At 41.5% G+C, this 19,846-nt stretch overlaps 1 protein-coding gene across 1 annotated transcript in view; it reads right to left on the bottom strand.

Annotated features, from left to right (window-relative positions):
• Agbl4 (AGBL carboxypeptidase 4) overlaps positions 1-19,846 on the bottom strand; it is a 1,177,749-nt gene that overhangs the window by 315,401 nt on the left and 842,502 nt on the right. The window contains exon 6 of the mRNA XM_051171890.1: positions 3,323-3,362. Coding sequence (XP_051027847.1) covers positions 3,323-3,362 — 40 coding nt within the window. The remainder of the gene's footprint in view (positions 1-3,322; positions 3,363-19,846) is intronic.

Below are 19,846 nucleotides of genomic sequence, written 5' to 3'. Positions count from 1 at the left end.
GAAAGAGATCACCCAGTAGTCTATACATAAAGGATAAGATAAGTCAAATCATAGAGGAAGTCAAAGCAGCAATGAGCAGACAGAAGATAATCAACCCTACCAGCACCCAGGGACATATATGATAACCACATTGGCGTACCATTTAATGCTCACCATGCTGATTGGCAAAATTTGTGTCTGACAGATCTGAGTGTTGAGGAGTTGGAGAAAGGGAAACTCTTATATTCTGTTATTAGAATAGGAGATTTCCTAAACTAGAGAACAGTTGTACACTATATAGAAAATTTGATGCATATGATTAGTAATTCCTCTACTGAGTTATATAATTTAGAGAAAATCTCATATTTATATAGAAGGAGACAGGCACAACTGTCTTTAGTAAAATTCTTTGTGATTAGAAAACACTAGAAATAATCTAAATTATGATCAATGAAATGGAGAGGTTACAATGCTATCATACGTGGACTACTATACAGCGTTTAAGATGAATGTACCAGAACCGTATGTATCAACATAAACAAGTCTGTACAATATGATAATGAGTGTAGGAATGGTCATAGGATATGGCTTTTTTTTTCCAATATAAGATTTACAGGAATTGGTAACACAACAACATATTTTCAATTTATAGATATTGAGAAATATCACAGAGAATCTGTGACCGACAGGAAGTCTTGTCTATGCATAAACCTCTGCATTTCAGCTAGTCTCAGAGCTATTCCCATGAGGTGGGATTAGCAATATTAGTTACCTGCTTGTTCTGCAGTTTGATTTCTTTACATCCTGTTTAAAGCCCCCTCCCTCATCACCTCCTGATCCCGCCCTCTCCCTCTTCCCCTCCCTTTCCATCCCCCCTTTTATCCCCTTTCTCTCCCTTCCCTAGTTCTTATCAAGGGGAGCCTTCTTCCCCTAACATTTGACCTCTGCTTATCCAGAGTCCTCTGCACTACCTGTAACCTCTTCCTCTGTGGTTCACAACACAGAAATACAATTTTGAGAAAATACAGTACAGATTGTTAAAGTTTACAAATTCCAAGTCTGTATTTCAGAAGGCTTCTAGTCTGCGCAGAATGGCAGCACACCAGACTGCTGACCCGTGCTTTGGATGGTTTGATGACGAGTGCAGATAAATCCATGGCCACTAGCCTCTCCAGAGAGGCAGTGAGCCCAAAGCTAGTGGCTGAAGCTTCTGGCGATGTAGGAAATTGGAGTGAGTTTGATAGGCAGAAACAAATACCTTAAGTACTTTTGACATGGATCTATGATCAAATGGTGCTTACCAACCTTTTCAAGACAGAGAACACATGAGTAATACCTGTCTGGCCCTCTGGAATCCAGGCTACACCCTGGGGATCTGGCTGCTATTGCTCTCCCCATGCCCCTGAGAGGTTCATGGATCAGTATCTCACAACTGCTTAGAAGCAGATCCCACTTCAGCATACCAGTGTGCCACACAAATCTTTTGGGAAGTACTGACCTAGAAGATATTCTGTTTTCATCTAGGAGGAGGGATAATTATAAACCACTCAGACTCTGGCAGTGCGGAGACACTTGCAATCCCACAGCTGTCTAAAAGGAGCATATTGGAATGCACAAGTACTCTGTTTAAATCTGTGTAGTAACAATTAAGAGCAGTCAAAGCTAGCACAAAAGAAGTGCAGTTTACTAGCCTAAAAGTCTCCTTCTAAAACAACTGAAGACAGATCTAGAACCCATATATATATATATATATATATATATATATATATATACACATATATGTGCATATCTATCTATCTATCTATCTATCTATCTATCTATCTATCTATCTATCTATCTATCTATGCATCACACCAGGATGTGACCACATGGGATGGGATGTGGAGATATTCGATCTGAGTAGTGCATCATACTTAAGAAAAACACTCTTACATTAGGAATGTCACTAAATAGGACGGGACAAAGGCAATTCCTGAGCCCCACCTTGATGAGGAGAATTTCTATTGACCCAAGTTATGGCATTTCTAGAAATGTTAATCGTATATGTATATAATGTAGCTTATTTTATTGGATTATATTAAACAGTTTCCAGCTAGGCATGATGGCACACGCTGCTCCAGCATTTGGGAGGTAGAATCATGAGATCAGGAATTCAAGGTCATCCTCAACAACACAGAGAAATCAAGGTCAGTCTGGGCTACAGTCTGGGCTACAAGTCTCAAAAATAACAATTCTACCTTCGTTCTTCTGATACATCAAGTTCAAAGAGCTGTATCACGTGGAAATACGTCACCCGACGTGGGTAAATGCACTTTACATTTGTTCTCGCCGTCCTATACATACACGAGGAGGTACCTAGCCCTTGCACTAGCATTCTGCCTGCAGAGTGTGTGCAGTTTTTCAAGCTTTTTGCTAACTGGACCCAAGCATAACCAGCCTGAGGGAAGAAGGCGGGGCCAACATAGTTTGTCCATATGCGTACTATGATATTGAATGTCTCTCCATTTATTGAGAGCGATTCCTGGAGCACCATTTTCATATGAGCACTCTGCCATACTAGCTCTGTCCTTAGGAGCCCATTCCTTCATAGTCCAGCAACTAAAATGCTAACGTTTGGCACAGGAGCTGGCCACTGGGGCTTTTTAAAATATTTTAATTTGTCACCCATTGGTGAAGATGAACTACCGCAGCCACTCACGAATGCCCATGGAATCTCTTGGAATAGCAAAAACAAAATTGTTTCTCTAGCTCAGTTTAGCCTTGATTTTTCCAAACCAAAGTAGAATAGCTCTCTTATGTCACTAAACTGTACACCCTCTTCACTGGGCCTCAGGAAAAGAAAAGACCTGGCCCATGGTCACAGGCTTTTTTATTTTTTGTTTTTGTTTGTTTTGTTTTGAGGCTTGACTCTCCCTTAATGGAGAAAAACAAAAGCCACCTTGACACTCGACCAACCAGTGACCAAATCTCATCACCTCACAGAACGGCCCTTGCTCATGAGCCATCCTTGCTTCGTTTTACAACACCTTGCAGGAAGTTGCTCCATTCCCTGCAATTTTAAAACTTATTTCCAGGGGAACCAGAGAAATTTCTTACTATGTGAGTCCAGTGAGTGATTTGGGGGAGACTATGACCACGCAGAGAATGTAGCTGTCACCCAGAGGGGCATCCCTATCACTTGCAGTAGACAGGAGGCAACAGAGCTGAGGCACAGAGGGTAGGAGGAAGGACGTTAACCTGCAAAAATTAACTGTTTTCCTTCAGAGAGTCAGAGGAGGCTCACATTTGGACAGGTAAGACTCTGGTAAGCATCCAAGCAGAATGGTGCTCAGCACCTACTCACCAGGGCTGGTAATCGTCAGGAGGTCAAGCTGCCGCTGTTGCTGCAAAAGAAAACAGAACACTGAGGGAGGTGATTTATGCTACAGGCAAAAGTCTGTCTAGCAAGGTGACTCCAAGATGGCAGTGAGCAGTGTGGACCATGTTTGGAAGCTCCAGTAAATGATTCAGGGAATTGCACAGAATTCTTAACCAGGAACACCAAGCTCCCCACCCCACTACAGTGGGAGTACTCCAAAGTTCAAAAGGAACAAAATACAGAGAACCTGCATACCCCTGAAGACGAGAGGAGCGCGGATGCTCTCGGACCTAGTGGCAGCTGCGGTTGGCAGCTAGGAACCCTCCAGCAGAGGTGATTGGTGTGGTGACCAGTGGGAATTGCAGTGGAAGAGGGGACTCAGTGCAAGATTTGGGCCCCATAACTCAATCTCAACTTGGCCCATGGTTCAGACCCTGAAACCTAAACTGGACTCAGTGCATGGTTCAGCCCCTGAGACTCTAGCTGAGCTAGGTGTGCACTTTGGGTCCTGAGACCATAGCTGAACTCAGCAGACATTTTGGACCCAGAGTCCCTAGCTCAACTTGGTGTGAGTTTTGGGCCCTGGGACCCTAATTGAGCTACGTGCTGGTTTGGGCCCAGAGACCCAAACTGGACTTGGTGTGCAGTTCTGCTCCTGAGACTCTAGCTGAGCTTGGTGTGTGATTTGGGTCCTGAGGCCCATTTGGGTCCAGAGATCTCAACACTCAGGTTGGGTCCATAGATGCTAACTGGACTCAGTGTGTGTGTGCAGTTTGGGCCCCATGACACTAACCTGGACTCTGTGAGCAGTCTGGGTCCCAAAACGCTGCTGGGAGCCACAGACCAGTGGAACATCAAAGCTCTAGGACTAAGGAAATCTTATGAAGACAAGAAGGAGTATTGGCCAGCAGACCCCCTCCACCCAACCAGCGTCAGTCTCTGGAGAGCTCCAGTACCACAAGGGGACCCAGAAGGCTATGGACACTTTGGCCTGACCCAGTGCACACCCTGATACCCAAGATGATTCTGGAACACACAGTACAGGGGAGCTGGGGGTCACTGGCAGTGAGAGACTCAAACTACAAGACTGGCCTCCTGCCATCCAGACCAGTGAAGCATCAGAGCTTCCAGCCTAGGGAAGTAATGAGAAAATGGGTGAATCTATCCCACAAAACCTCACAAAGACCCAACAAAGAAAGAGAATTTCAGACCAATTTCTCTTATGAACATTGATGCAAAAATACGCAATAAAATACTCACACACTGAATACAAGAACACATCAAAGATATCATTCACTATGACCAGGTAGGCTTCATTCCAGGCATGCAGGAATGGTTTAGTATACAGAAATCCATCAATGTAATCCACCATATAAACAAATTGAAAGTAAAAAACCACATGATCATCTCCTTAGATGCAGAGAAAGCATTTGATAAATCCAACACCCATTCATATTTAAAGTTTTGGAGAGACCAGGGATAAAAGGCACATACCTCAACATAATAAAGGCTATACACAGCAAGACAATAGCCAACATCAAGTTAAGTGGAGAGATACTCAAGGAAATTCCTCTAAAATCAGGGACCAGACAAGGCTGTTCACTTTCTCCATATCTCTTCAATATAGTACTTGAAGTTCTAGCCAGAGCAATAAGACAACAAAAAGAGATCAAGGGTATCGAAATGGGAAAGGAGGAATTCATATTATTCCTATTTGCACATGATATGATAGTGTACATAAGTGACCCCCAAAATTCCACCAGAGAAGTAGTACAGCTGATAAACACCTTCAGCAAATTGGCTGGATACAAAATTAACTAAAAAAAGTCAGTATCCTTCCTATATACAAATGACAATCACGCAGAGGAAGAAATTAGGAAAATTACACCCTTCACGTTACCCACAAGCAATATAAAATATCTAGGAGTTACTCTAACCAAACAAGTAAAGGACTTGTTTGAAAAAAATTTCAAAACTCTGAATAAAGAGATTGAAGATGACATGAGAAGATGGAATAATCTCCCTTGTTTGTGGATCAGGAGAATTAACATGGTAAAAATGGCCATCTTACCAAAAGCAATGTACAGATTCAATGCAACCCCTATCAAAATACCTAAACATTTAAAAAAAGACATTGAAAGTTCAATTCTCAACTTCATATTGAAAAACAAAAATCCCAGGAATCTCCATACCTGATCTCAAGCTGTACTATAAAGCAACAGTAATTAAAACAGCATGGTACTGGCACAGCAATAGGCTGGTTGATCAATAGAACCGAATCAAAGACCCAGAGATGAATCCACACACATATGGTCACTTGATTTTTGACAAAGAAGCCAAATCTATTCAATGGGAAAAGGGTAGCATCTTCAACAAATGGTTTTGTTCTAACCAGTTGTCTACATATAAAAAAATGCAATTAGAGCCATATTTGTCACCATGCACAAAACTCAAGTCCATGTGTATCAAAGACCTCAACATAAAACCAGAGACACTAAATTGGTTAGAAGAAAAAGTGGGGGAAGGGCCTGGAACACATTGGCACAGGAGACAACTTCCTGAACAGAACACCAACAGCCCAGGCCTTAAGGTCAACAATTAATAAATGGGACCTCATGAGGCTGAGAAGCTTCTGTAAAGCAGGAAACACTGTCAACAGAACAAAGTGACAGCCTACAGACTGGGAAAGATCTTCAGTAACCCTACATCTGAGAAAGGTCTAATATCCAAAATATATAAAGAACTCAAGAAATTAAACACCACCAAGCCAAATAATCCAATTGAGAAATGGGGCTCAGAATTAAACAGAGAATTCTCAACAGAGGAATATCAAATGGCTGAGAAACACTTAAAGAAATGTTCAACCTCCTTTGTCATCAGGGAAATGCAAATCAAAACAACTCTGAGATTCCATCTTACATGCATCAGAATGGCTAAGATCAAAAATTTAAGCGACACCACATGCTGGCAAGGATGTGGAGAAAGAAGAACACTCCTTCATTGCTAGTGGGAATACAAACTAGTACAGCCACTTTGGAAATCTATCTGGCGCTATCTCAGAAAACTAGGTATAAGGCTTTCTCAAGACCCAGCTATTCCACTCCTTGGAATATACCCAGAAGATGCTCCAGCACACAAGAAGGACATATGCTCAATCATGTTCATAGTGGCCTTATTCATAATAGCCAGACCATGGAAACAGCCTGTCACTCAGTAGAAGAATGAATAAAGAAACTGTGGTACATTTACACTATGGAATACTACTCAGCTATTAAACACAAGGAATCCCTGAAATTTGTGGACAAATGGATGGGACAAGAAATGACCATAATGAGTGAGTTAACCCAGAAGCAGAAAGAGTCAAATGGTATATACTCACTTATATCTGCATAGCAGCCCAAGGGGCATGTCCCATGAAAGCTGTCACTTACCAGGAAAATGGGACAGAGGGGAAGACTTCCTATTGGGACTCTAGGTGAGAGAAGCATGGGAGAATGGGGGAAATAGAAAGATCCAGAGCATTCTAGAGACCTACATTATGAAGGGCAGATCTGGGCCCAGGGGTCCTGATCAAACTATGGCACCAGCCAAGGACAATACGTGCAGTAAACTTTGAACCCCTACTCAGAACTAGCCAATGGATAGGGCATTCTCCACAGTTGAGTGGAGAGTGGTGACTGACTTTCACAGGAACTTTGGTGCCCCATATTTGACCATGTTCCCTGGACGGGGAGACCTGGTGGCACTGAGAGGAAGGATAGCAGGCTACCAAGAAGAGACCTGATACCGTATGAGCATATATGGGGGGGTGGTAGGTCCCCCTCAGTCACAGTCATAGGGGAAGGGAGTAGGGGAAAGCAGGAGTGAGGGAGGAATGGGAGGATACAAGGGATGGGATAACATTGAGATGTTATATGAAAAAAAAAAATATATGGTCTGTCTAGTAGGGCAAAGGAAAAATGAAAATTATTTCTAGATACATAGAGCCCTGTCCATTTTACAGAAGATGGTTGTGCTGAGGGCTCTTCCACCCCACAGATGAGGCAGATTGGATAGCCTTTCTGAGAGGCTCTTAGAAGACGTCTAAATCAGTCTATGCTGTAGTCATGAACAAAAAGGCATGGGGAGAATGTGGTTTACCTATCAACACAGGAAAAGAAGCCCCATTCCAAGGTCCCATCCAGGCACAGTTCTTTCGACCCTGGACTCTTATATTCTCTTTGCTTGAAGCATTTGTATCAGTTGGTTAACTGACGCACTGGCACCCTGCTTTGCTTCGGGTAACTTGGCTCACAGTAACTTCTTTCCAATCAAGTTACTTACGCTGGTTCAATTCTTAAGAACATTCACAAGACCCCAACAATATCAGTTGCTGATGATCTGAGCATTCCTTCCCCAGTGTAATCCTTTTCTCTTTGTGTACAACCAATCGGAAATCTGTTGTTGAGCACACTAGATATATGAATGATGATCATTGTGTTTGGAGGCAACAGGCTGTGCGTACAGTGCCTGAGATGATCAACATCTCAGAACGCCTGTCACTTGGTACAGCTCCCTAAGCCCCAGGACGCTGTGTTGATCTGGATGCCATGAGAGGAGAGAAATAGATTGAGAAAGCTCACATTGGGACCTCAGTAAACAGCTTTTCTTGAAGACTGACTTCAGGATTCCATAAGCCTCAGCCTTCCTGTTGACCTCTTTCTCTTTTCTAAGAGAAATACTGAAGATAAGTGCATCTTCTGTAAAGGGTAACACAAACTTTGTTCTGAAAACCTTGGTTTTAGGCTTCATGTTGCTGGTGCTTCTCATCACAGGTGTTTCCCCCAGTGACACCTTGTCTGATTGCACCCCACCCTTTTTATCTTATCACTTCCCAAGAACAGCTTCCCCAAGTTCAGCTTAAGCAGAAGGTGAGTCCGCAATGTTCTTTTGACCAGTGTAGACTAAAGATTAGGCACAGCATGTGCTAGGATCATTGATACAGCATTTCAGACTCATAGTGATCCTACCAGGTGAGGACTGCCCAGAGTATGATTACATACAAAGAGGGGAAACCATTTGCTCAACATTAACCCTTCACGAACTGGCAGGTCCATGCCAGTTCCCATCCTGCCTCTAGAGTCTAAATTATGGCAGTCATAACTTATAATATGTTACCAGTAAGGTTATATATTTAGTATTGGTGGGGGAACTTGTTATTAAAGGACATCTGACCTTTGCTCTCCCATTTGCATAAAATCATTGAGACATGGAACTCAGAAGTCATTGTGTTTGATCTGTCACTGGCACACTCCCCTCTTCAGTGTCCCTTTCCCACCTCCAGATGTATGAGCTATCTCTGTTCTATCTCGTTCCGCAACAGGGACTCTCTAGTTATTGTTCATTCAGCTATTCTTTGAACAGAGGGAAGCACCCTAAGGGTAGCATCACTAATTCTTGTTGCCTCACCCATGGTAACAGCGGTGTCTGTTTCTCCAGGCTAAATGTTCTTAATTCCTGTCTTTTTTTTTTTTTTTTTCCCAGATGGGGATCTGTTCTCAAATTTCCTTGTCTTCAAAGTTGTCTTGGCTATTCAACTTAGATGTGCTGTAACAAAAATCTCTTGAAGAGTTCTCTACTGGGTGATTCTAACGTCTCATGGATCTACAGGCACGTCTGTATCCCTTCTTGAGGCCTTCTCAGTAACACATCCCTGTTTTCCTGCCAGCTCATAACTCATTCCAGTTGACTTCAAGCAAACAATGCAACTCCAAGATGTCAGTGATCCACGGGGCGAGCATGAGCTCTCACACTGAAATGAAATACAGATCCGCACATGCCAGCGAGGGAGAATGCTGTAGCCAGATGGTCTCCTTCCCTGGGTGTGGAAGCCAGCAGAGGGAAGACTGGCTCACACTGCCTTTGCCCAAGCCAACCTGAACGGTTTGGCACTCTGCTCGTGCAGGAAAGAAGCATCTAGTAGCCCCTCTTCTTCTATAAGCTTATTTCCACCATGGCCACAATTCGTGGAATGGGGGTGGGGGCGGGGGCGGGGGGTGGGGGTGTGGGCACAGGCATTTGTCCAGAAAGTTTTCATTCTTTCTTAGGAACAGTTGCTAAATGGTGACTCTGTGTTTGAGATCCAGTGGAGAAGAATAAGAAGAAAAGCCTGGCAAGAGTCAGATGCACCTGGGTATGTGTCCTGGCTCCCACGTGTGGTTTTGTATAACTGACTGTTTCTGGCTACAAACTTCAGAACTTTAAAAAGCACAAGAGAGGCTTAAAGTCAAATGCAGCCAGGTGCTGTTCTTGTGGGCTCCCTATTCTGGTGTAGAAGACTCACAGAATCCCTGGGCTCCAGATCACTGGGGCCCAAGGACAGAGACAGAATTCAAAAGAGCTACATTTTAAGCTGTCCTGTCACATTGAGACTTTCCGTGCCTGTGTGAATCTTCCTCAGGAGATGAGAAACAGCTTACAGGCTCAGAAGTACTATCCATCTTAGTGACCTCACTCCACACTGTGGGGGGCGGGGGGGGGGGAGCACCCAGTAAGCACTTGCTGAGCTCGGTGAACTCCGCAGCCTTCAACCCTCCACACCTGTGTTCATGCTGCTCTCTCCGCCAGTGCTGTTAGCACTTCTCAAGTCCCCCATGACGTCTCTGTCCACCAATGCCCACCAAAGCCTGTCTCTCCTTTTTTTGGTAGAATAAGTGCTTTCTGCTTTGTTCTCCCAGTGCACCTGGTAAAACTGATCTCTTGTCTCCTGCTGTCTTAATTGTCTTTTCCTGTGTCTATCTATTGTGTCAGGTCCTCACTTGATGACAGGGCTATGCCATTTAATCTCTGGGCCTCCAGTGGCCAGAACAAAAGCCTGGAAGGACTTTTTGATGTCCTCTAGTTCATATGACTGAACTACTCTGTTATTCCCTCTGCAATGGCCCTGTTAAGTAAGAATTCATCATTATGGAAAGTAAGCAGTTCCTTCCTCCCCAAGGCTTTTTCCTCTGCCACATCTTTGAGGTTTCTCACTTTTATGGTTTTGCTTCGGCACTCTTCAGTTAGCAACAAAGTCTGTCTCTTCTGAGAGTGCGCCCCCTCTACCTCTCTCCTCGACTCCCTAGCTTCTAGTGTCTATATCCCCTTTGTGGTAATGAATTAATTCTGATCTGCAGATGAACCCTATTATCTACAATTGACTAATATATGTTTGCACCACCTAGTGGCACAAGCACGTAACTGTAGTCTGTTTATGTTCTAACAAGTACATCAGATAGGATTGCAAAATCTGTGGTCAAAATGCAAATGAAAACAAAAGCATATGCTCCAGAATGACTGCATAACAGCTTTCAGCGGGGAAACGGAACAGTCGAGTAACTACTTTTAAAATTTTCAAAAGTTAAAAATAATAAATGAAAGTGAGACATATCATTACTAAGAGTAATTGGAATAATAATCAGTTGAAACTGCCGACAGGAAACTATAGCATTTGTAAACCCAGGGCACTGACCTGCTTTCTACTTTTATTTGGCTCTCATCTGACATGCCTCCTCTTCTGTCAGGTCTTCCTTAACCTGCAAAGGTTGGGCTGGGCCTTATCTGTTCCCATGGCCTCGTCACTTCTCTCAAGGGGCTCATGCGGCAGCTGACTAGTACAGGACACCCACAAAGGTCTGCTGACCACTTGCTCCCTTTTAGACAGCACCTTACTGAGCTGCTCACCAGACAGATGAGGTCTGGAGCTTTAGACCCCTCTCTTCCAAAAGACGTACTAGGTAGAAACCGTTTTCCTGGACTGCCTCCCCCATCTCCCTCAAAACCATTTCTTTATAAGCCTTGGGGGGCCCTGGAATTGGCTCACGGAAATTTGGCTTCCTTCATCTGGATGGGGTGATCACGAGGCTCCGGTTAAAAATGGACTTTTCATTTTGGTCACAACTGCACCGCAATTATCTCTTAGAAGGCAAAGGGACGTAGTGTTCCAGGAGCTCAGGGGCTGGTTCTGTGTGGGGTTCTGTGTGGTGGAGGAGAATAGTCACTGATTATGTGTTCTGTTTTGCTTTCTGTTTTCATGCAAGATAGCTATTTGGGGAACAGCCAGTCTGTCACAGCGTAGATGGAGATGGTTTAAACAAGAGCGCCAGTAATCCCCAAGCATTCCTCCGTCACTACAGAAGCCAGCCAGCCTGTGGAGGACATCGGGATTTACATCCCTAGGAGGAGCCTAGGGCAGAGGCAAACATTCAGCTTCAAGAACCAGTTTCTTCTCTTTCCAATAATCCAGCCTCACCTTCCGTTCCCTTTCTTCCCCAGACCCACTCTCCTGCTAGGCATATGGACTTTTAAAACGTCCCCTCCCTGGAGAACAGTTCACCTAGCACCGACCTTTCTAAACTCAGTTTCTAATGTCTCATAACCTAGTATAAGCTGCCACAGTGGGCAATGGACTGACCATCTTAGAGTTAAATCTGCTCTATTCTTTGAATAATTTAATGATACTAATTGCGTTTTTAGCTTGGCTTTCAAGGAAGACTTTTTAAAGAAAGCAACTCAAATTAAGTCAATATCAGAAAGACAAATGCTGTATGTTTTCTTTCATTTGTGGTTCCTAGATTTTATATCGGTAAATAAAATGGTCTCTCTATGAATCTGTATATTTATGTATCTATGTATCACTTGAAAGTTGAAGTAAAACTGTCTAAGGAGACAAAGCAGACCAATGGGATGGGGATAGAGGAGGTAGGGAGGGGAGGGATGGCATAAGAATACCTTTCACAGACACTGTGTACAAGAGTAAATGTTTGAAAAAGTGATTTGAACAGAGGTATATTGCACAGGTGGATAAAGTAACTCCCAGAAGCCATAGGCTATTAGACAAACATCCTAATGCCAAGGCTGAGCTACTTTCCCATGAGTTGTTGGCCAGAGAGGTCCCTGAGGACTTCCAAACAGCACAAGGTACTTATTTCCACTGTTCTTGGTTACCCACACAGGTTGTAAGATCCTGTGTGAGGACACCATGTATTTTGCTTCGTTAAGGACAAAGAGAAATCAGGCCATTGTTCTATTAGCTAGCGTTCACAGTACCAGAGCTGTTATGCAGGGTGCTGGGGGAGAATTGTTATTAACAGACTTACTCAGCCATGGACCCTGAATGTCTTGTTACTGACCTCCCAGGGAAAGATGTGCTCCCTGGCACAATAATGGCATGACTGTTATGGGAGAGACCAGCTGCTTTCAGAGCAGATTTAAGGCCTGCTCTAAAGGAGGAAGTCTACATTTACACCGTAAATCTCGTCAAAAGCCTGTGACTAGAGAGGCCATAGGCCCTGGTGGGTAGTCATCACTGTTGCTTTTCTAAATGTACATAATGGTCTGTCAAGCCACCATCTAAATATTTATCCACTGTGGTCAGCGTAATTTCTTTATGCAGTAGACTATAGCTATTGCAGAGAAACATAACTCATCAAAGTGCTGAGAAGAATTGACTGTGGAGTGTTCAGCCCTAAGTGGAACATTTATATCACTTCCTGCAGGATTCAGGGAGCACTGTAGTAATAGGGGTGGAAAGAATCTAAGTGCAGGAGGAGTAGAGTGTTATGGTCCCAAATTTCCCTAAGGATCTACAGGTAGTTAATGGCAGCTAGGTGGCAGACCCCTGGGGACCCCTCTCTGAGGATCTTTGGATAGTTAATAGTTGTGGTGGAGGAGGTGAGGCATAGTCACCAATAAGTCACTGATGCACCTATAAATAACCCTGCACCATATTCCAGTAAGTAACCATAATTAAACTAATTGGTTCACTATAAATAAATACATTAAGTAAATCAAAGAAAGACACGGAAGCGGGTGGGGTACTAGCTGAGAGGAGGATGGCTATCAGTAAGAGTGAGAAGAGATAAGGGAGGTAACGAGGGTAAATATGATCAAAGTGCATGAGGTATGTATGTCAACAGTCATGATGAAATCTTGTATTGTACATAATTAATATAGGCTGATAGAAAAGAAAACATATCCACAAGTTTTATTAGCTACCTGAAAAATATTTTTTCATTGTATAATCTCACATTTAGAAAACAAAAGTACTTGTTTAGTTCAGAATCAAATTAAAAAAAAAATAGAGATAGGTCCCAGCATGTTGGTTAGTGTGGTGTTTAGGGAGCCACCGGTATTCAGAAATAGGGACAATGTTAAGGAAAATGAAGTGATAGGAATAGACAGAGAAGGAATTACTTAGCTCCAATGTCAAATGGCTATTTTTAAAAAAAGATTTGTTTATGTGTACATACATGTATACCTGCATGAATTAACACACAGCATGGCCGTGCGGGTACCTGCAGAGGCCAGATGATAATGAGCCTCAGTGTGGATGCTGAGAAGAACTAGACCTGTGTTCCCTCAAATAGCAGCAAGTGCTCTTAACTACTGGGCTATCTCTCTAGCCCCTAAATTGTTTTTGATTCAAGTGGTTTTAACCAAGGAATTACCAAGAGGACTTTCTTTAAAGAGAGGCTAAGTTTAAGTAGATATCAGTGGATGGGGATATTTTACTTTTTCCTGGAGGACCAATTTTTAAGAAAGAATAAAAGGGGTCAGAGAGATGGCTCAGCAGTTAAGAGCTCATTCTGCTCATTCAGAGGACCGGAGTTTGCTTCCTACCATGGGTTACTCAAAACTACCCGTAACTCTAGCTCCAGGGGATTCAGTACCATCTCAGGACTATGCAGTCATCTACAATCTACACTCATTTGTACATACTTTGACTCCTGCACCACCATATAATAATAATAATAATAATAATAATAATAATAATAATAATAATAATAAATTTTATTTTTGAGACAAGACCACACTGTGTAGCCTTGGCTCATCTGAAACTATGTTAGCCATACTGGCTTCAAACTTACAGTGATATGCCTGCCTCTATCTCTTAAGTACATCATGCTCAGGCCAATAATAATACTAAATCTTCAAGGAAAAAATAGAAAAACCGAGACTCACCATAAAGGCCCAGCAAATATTTATCTTTGGAAGTTAATATGTCTATTTATCTCCTATTTAGATTGATACTCAGTTAAGACCACCAAGGCATCTCCATCTCCCGTATATCAACGTATATATGTGTGTGATTATTTAAAAATTATGCACTAAATAAAGGTTATTTGAAGGAACTTACACCAAAAGAAAACCAATAAAAAAGCAACCAAAGAAGTGTAAAAAAAAAATAAAGATAAAAGAAATTAGAAACCTCAGATAAGAGTCTATAACTCAGTCTGTTTCCTTATGCCAAGGCACACAGAATGAGAGAGAGGCCATGGCACTGATGCACCACAGGTGTGTGTATTGGAACGGGAAGACCTAATTCCCATGGGAGTTCCATGTGGAAGATGAAGCACAGAGATGGGGAAAGCAGAAGCCGCATGAAGCTTGGGACCAGAGTAAGAAGCCACAGGTCCAATCATGTGAGAGCACAAAGAATAATGAGATTGAATCCCAGCTTAGGCACCTGCAAGTGGTTTAACTCTTTGGTGAATGGCTTCACCTCTCATAATGTACAGTAGAATATAAAACATAGTAAACAAAAATCTTTTGATTAGAAAGTACCAAGATTACTCTCCCATTTTGCTTTTGCTTTTTAAAAAACCTGCACATAATGTGTTAGATACTATATGACATATCCTAACAAAGTGTCATTTTGTAATGCTTCTTTTTCCTCCACCCCAACCCTTGACGTCTCTGTTTCCTCTTGTAGCCTTCCTACCATACTCCTCTTCTCTTTTATGTCCCATGTGTCCTTTCACCCACCTTTATGCTTTTTCGCCTCTGAACATTACTCCCTTGGTCACCTTTCTAGATTTTTAGATTTTGCCCACACTTAACCCATTTGCTTATATATTTAAGTGTTCAGAAGTCCTAATATACTCAAGTGTTCAGTAAAATCTTTTTTGCTTCTGTTCTCCCTCAGATTTAGTAAGTGTGGAAATCAGTTGCCAGCAACTTTGCAAAGAACTGTGAAGGAATAAAAGAAGTAAGAATGACAAGCACTCAGAGTGAGGCAATCCAGATCCAGGGAGACATGCTACCAGTTCTCTTCTGCATGTGGAAGCTAGTTTTGACTCCTTAGATATGTGTGTTTAAATTGCCATGGCCATAGAAGGCAGGGAACTGGGAAAGGTCCGAGAACAGGAGTTCAAGGAAAGGAGCATAGAACACAGTGGAATGAAGGGAGGAAGAGAAATAATGGAAGGGAGGATCAAACGAGACAAGGATGGAGGGCAGGCTGGACGAGGGAGCATGGGGAAGTATAACTACTACTAAAGATATTGACAGTGCCATATACAAACTTACTATAGAAGCTTCCACATATATGTATACATACATATATATATATATATGTCTCTGTGTATAGATATATAGATCTCTCTAAATTGTTATTTTTAAACCCATAGATGATGGCATCATTCTGCCTTCATCAAAGAGTTTCTTTTCTTTTCTTTTCTTTTAGTAGATGACAATACAGAAACTCCTTCACACCTAGTGATATGCAGAGAGCAAGAGTCTGTGGAATGCTATGCCCTAAATAGTTTATCTATATCATATCACCTTCCCCAGTGCTCAGAGATGGTGTTGGAAAGGAAGATAGAAAGATCCTAAGAGCCAGAGGTGTGTAGGAAAACAGTATTTCCCGTGCATGGAAAATACACATTGAACTCACTCTGGGACTATGTGCACAAGATCAAGGCAGCCAACATCCAGACATCACTGTGGAAAGGGCTCATGACTTCCCACCCAATCTGAGGACCCATTGACAACCAAAGGCTGCTGGGTGAAGGAGAGTCAGTTTTCTTCAGGTGTATGATTCAGTGGATGGTCCCACACCCAGGCACATCCAGGTAGTACTAAATGTATAAGGTATCGGGGGATTGGAGTCGAGGGGATGGGAAATAGATTTGACCCAAACACATAATAAACAGGTATGGGTATTACATAAAATATTTTTTTAAAAAGAAATCCTTGGAAGCCAGAACTTGCTTTGTAATGTCCTTGTTGCATAAGCCAATAAGTTACCTTTCTTTGAATCTGTCTCTACCACGTATTAGCAAAATGACCATGAAGAAGTCACAGCCTACATACTAGTAAAATAGTTAGGTTAGACACATGCTTCCAGGCAATGTTGCGTTATCTACTAGGAACTTCCTTTGCTCGAAACGCCTTTTCTCCTCTCCTTTACGTGTGGCTTGTCTTACACACATCGACCCTCTGGGAGCCACTGCTAGTCCTCCAGGCTGGGTTCAGTGCCTTCTTGAGGCTCCTTGGACATTTGACGACCCTTAGATACAGATGCTGTTGCTGTGCTGCTGTTATCTGTGTGAGTCCTCTGACTGTGATCTCGTGTTGCAGGTGCAGCCATGGTAGCACTTGGATCTGTTTCACTTGCTACTACCACTGTACTTAGCACATAACAGCCTCTCTGTCATGTTTGATGAATTGTACAAAATGGTAGAGTTCTTGTGAAAAAATATCATGATGTGCGGAATAAAACTCTGACACTGAAAGCAAGGCAGCATTAATCTGTATTCCTGCTCAGCCATGGTAACACCTTTCATGATGTCAGTTTTATATATGGCGGGAAGCAAAAGTGTCTGGCCATAAAAGTGTTTTCTGCATCTAACTGGCACCCATGGAAGCTAGATTCCATGGTGATCAGCCATGACTTTTTTTCCCATAAGAAAGTGCTAATTTGATTATGGGGAAAGAATCCAGATCTAATTGTTCTCGGGAAGCCCAGAACAGAAGGTATTGTTGTTTGAAAAATGGAACCGTCTAAATTAATTTTCCCGAAACAAACATCTTTGCCAAATAAAAGAAACATACAATAGCAATCCATAATTAACAGCAAAATGATACCTTTTGCTATGTGGGAATAGTTCACCATAATAAAGAAGCAAATGTTATTTGAAACTCTAAGGATGTATAAGCACGTATACTTATGTACCTCTTTCTTTGTCTCAGTGTGTGGAGATACTTATATCTTTATTTTTCATATTTTGCTAATGAAAAAGAAGTTTTGAGAAACAACTGTCATTCATCTTGAGTTCTTAACAATACTGCCAGAATATTCTTAAATGATGTTTCATTTTTCAAAGACAAAAACTTGGAAAATGGGGAGAATTAACATTTATTGAGTTACCCTTATTCTTTCTTGACTACTTTTCTTAAATTGCCTTTAAACTATAACTATCTCTGTACATGTATATTTATAAAGTGGCAAAATCCTTTACAGAAAATAGTCAAGTACGAACATGTTAATAAACATTTACTATGTAGTGCGTGCTTTATTTATGTTTATTCATTTTTCTAGGAGTTAAATAGCCATTTATTAATTTATTTACTTACTTTATTAGGTTACAAATTAACAGGCTGCCTTATGAGACTTCCAAACATATTCTGTTTTGGACGCTTTTGAGCCTTCACTTGCTCTTTTCTCTGTCTCTCTGACTCAGCCTACTCTTTCCTCCTGCTAAACCTTTGTGTCCTCAGTAGTTCCATTTCCACTTTGATATTACCGGTGGGCTTCTTTTCTTTCCCACCTCTTCTTTTAATGTTTCTTTCCTTTCTTCTCTCTCATGGGCTCCTTTCTACTTTCCTGGCCTTTACTCACATTTACTCTCACCTACACAGACATCTTTAGTAGTTAGAAAATAGGATTTCCATATGAAAGAGAGCATACTACATTCGTCTTTCTGAGCCTGAGTTACCTTGTTACTAGGCAGGTAATCAGCTCCCCTTTAGAGATGCAAAAACCCAAATCTTAGAAAAATTAATCAAGTTCCCCGATTTAGGTAGTGAACAATGGACTGAAGATTTAAACAAAGCTCCTGACTGTGACCCCATGTTCTTCAAAATACTATCTAAAGGGCTGGAGAAATGGCTCAGTGGTTATGATTACTTGTTGCTGTTGAGAGGATCCAGATTCAGTTCCAGCACATACATGGCAGCTCACAACCTCCTATTCTACAGGATTCAGCCACTTCTTCTGACCTCCATGGGCACCACAACTGGTGCACATACATACATGTAGTAAAACACTTACACATAAAAATAAACCAACTGCATTAAAAAAATACCACTTAAGTTTTGTATAATATTATTAAATAATGGCAATGATATTTTAAAAAGCCAATAATCTCAGTATCCAAGTAGATATTCTAGTTCTTAAGTGCCCATGTTTGTACTATATAGCCAATAATTATGTATTAAAAATAAAGATGTAATCATGGCATAAATATGATGTTATTACTTTCTGTATTCTGTTATTTTTAGGCCACATTATATCATAAAAGTTTTCCAAAACTATTAAGTAGTCTTTGTAAGTGTTATGATAATGAGTTCACAATGTTCCATTTAGTGAAAATGCATACTTTACTTAAATATAGGACATTTAGACTATTATTATTTTGTTATTATAAATAACATTACAATAAAAATCTCCCTGAATGCAATTTCTTTCTTCATTTGGATTAGATTATTTCTTTGAAATGAATACCCAGGAGTGAAATTACTGAGTGAGAAGTTATGCAGCCTGTCACTGCTAGGCACACATTGCCACATTGCTTTCCAATAGAATCGTCCTAATTTATAAGCCCACGAACAGTGTACAAGATAAAGACTTCACTACAAACTTGCCAGTATGAGGCTTACAACTTTGAAAATATTTTTATGTGATATAATGAGTACAATATAGTACATGACTCTTGTATTAGTTCCTTTCTCTTTTTAAAACATACTTTAATAGAATGGAAACGTCTACTTATCTCGCTCATCCATGCTGTTTCCTGCAGGGAAAGCCTACTTTCACACTTCTCTGTTGGACAGCAGGCTTCAGATCTGTTTGGATTCTAGACTCAGAGGTTACCAATTGCTCTTGTTTTCAGCTCATCATTTTTGATGACAGTGATAATACCCACTTAGGCTTGATTTGTCACCAAAAGAAACTTTAAAAATAAATGTTTCCAAGAATGGAACTCAGTGAAACTTGGAGACACATTTAGATATTGTTAAAATGGTCCACTGTGGATTAAGGATGCTCTGATTTTTTTCCTGTCCTTTAATTACCCTACGGGCATTGATGCTTTCACTTCCCACAAAGCAAGTAGAGCTCTGCATGAAGAGGGCACTGATTTGCCATGGTGTATAACACTCACTGTACCTCATATGATTCCCCTAGATTCCTATTTACAAGATGTAGCAGAACAGAGTGGTTTCAAAGCCTCATCTACTTGGGGAATTTACCAATATAATTATACATATTTACAATGTACACTGTGACATTTTGAAGCCTGTATGCATTGGGATGTAATATTGTTCTAATTTGATTTCCGTTGCTCTGATAAACATCATGACTGAAAGCAAGTTGCAGAAGAAAGGCTTTATTTGGCCTACAATTGCAGGTCAAAATCCTTCATTGAGGGAATTCGGGGCAGGAACTCAAGCAGGGACTCAAGTAGAAACCATGGAAGGAGGCCACTT

This window comes from Acomys russatus, chromosome 29 (assembly GCF_903995435.1).
Source record: "Acomys russatus chromosome 29, mAcoRus1.1, whole genome shotgun sequence".
Classification (NCBI taxonomy): Eukaryota; Metazoa; Chordata; class Mammalia; order Rodentia; family Muridae; genus Acomys; species Acomys russatus.
This window is presented reverse-complemented; position numbering and strand designations above follow the sequence as displayed.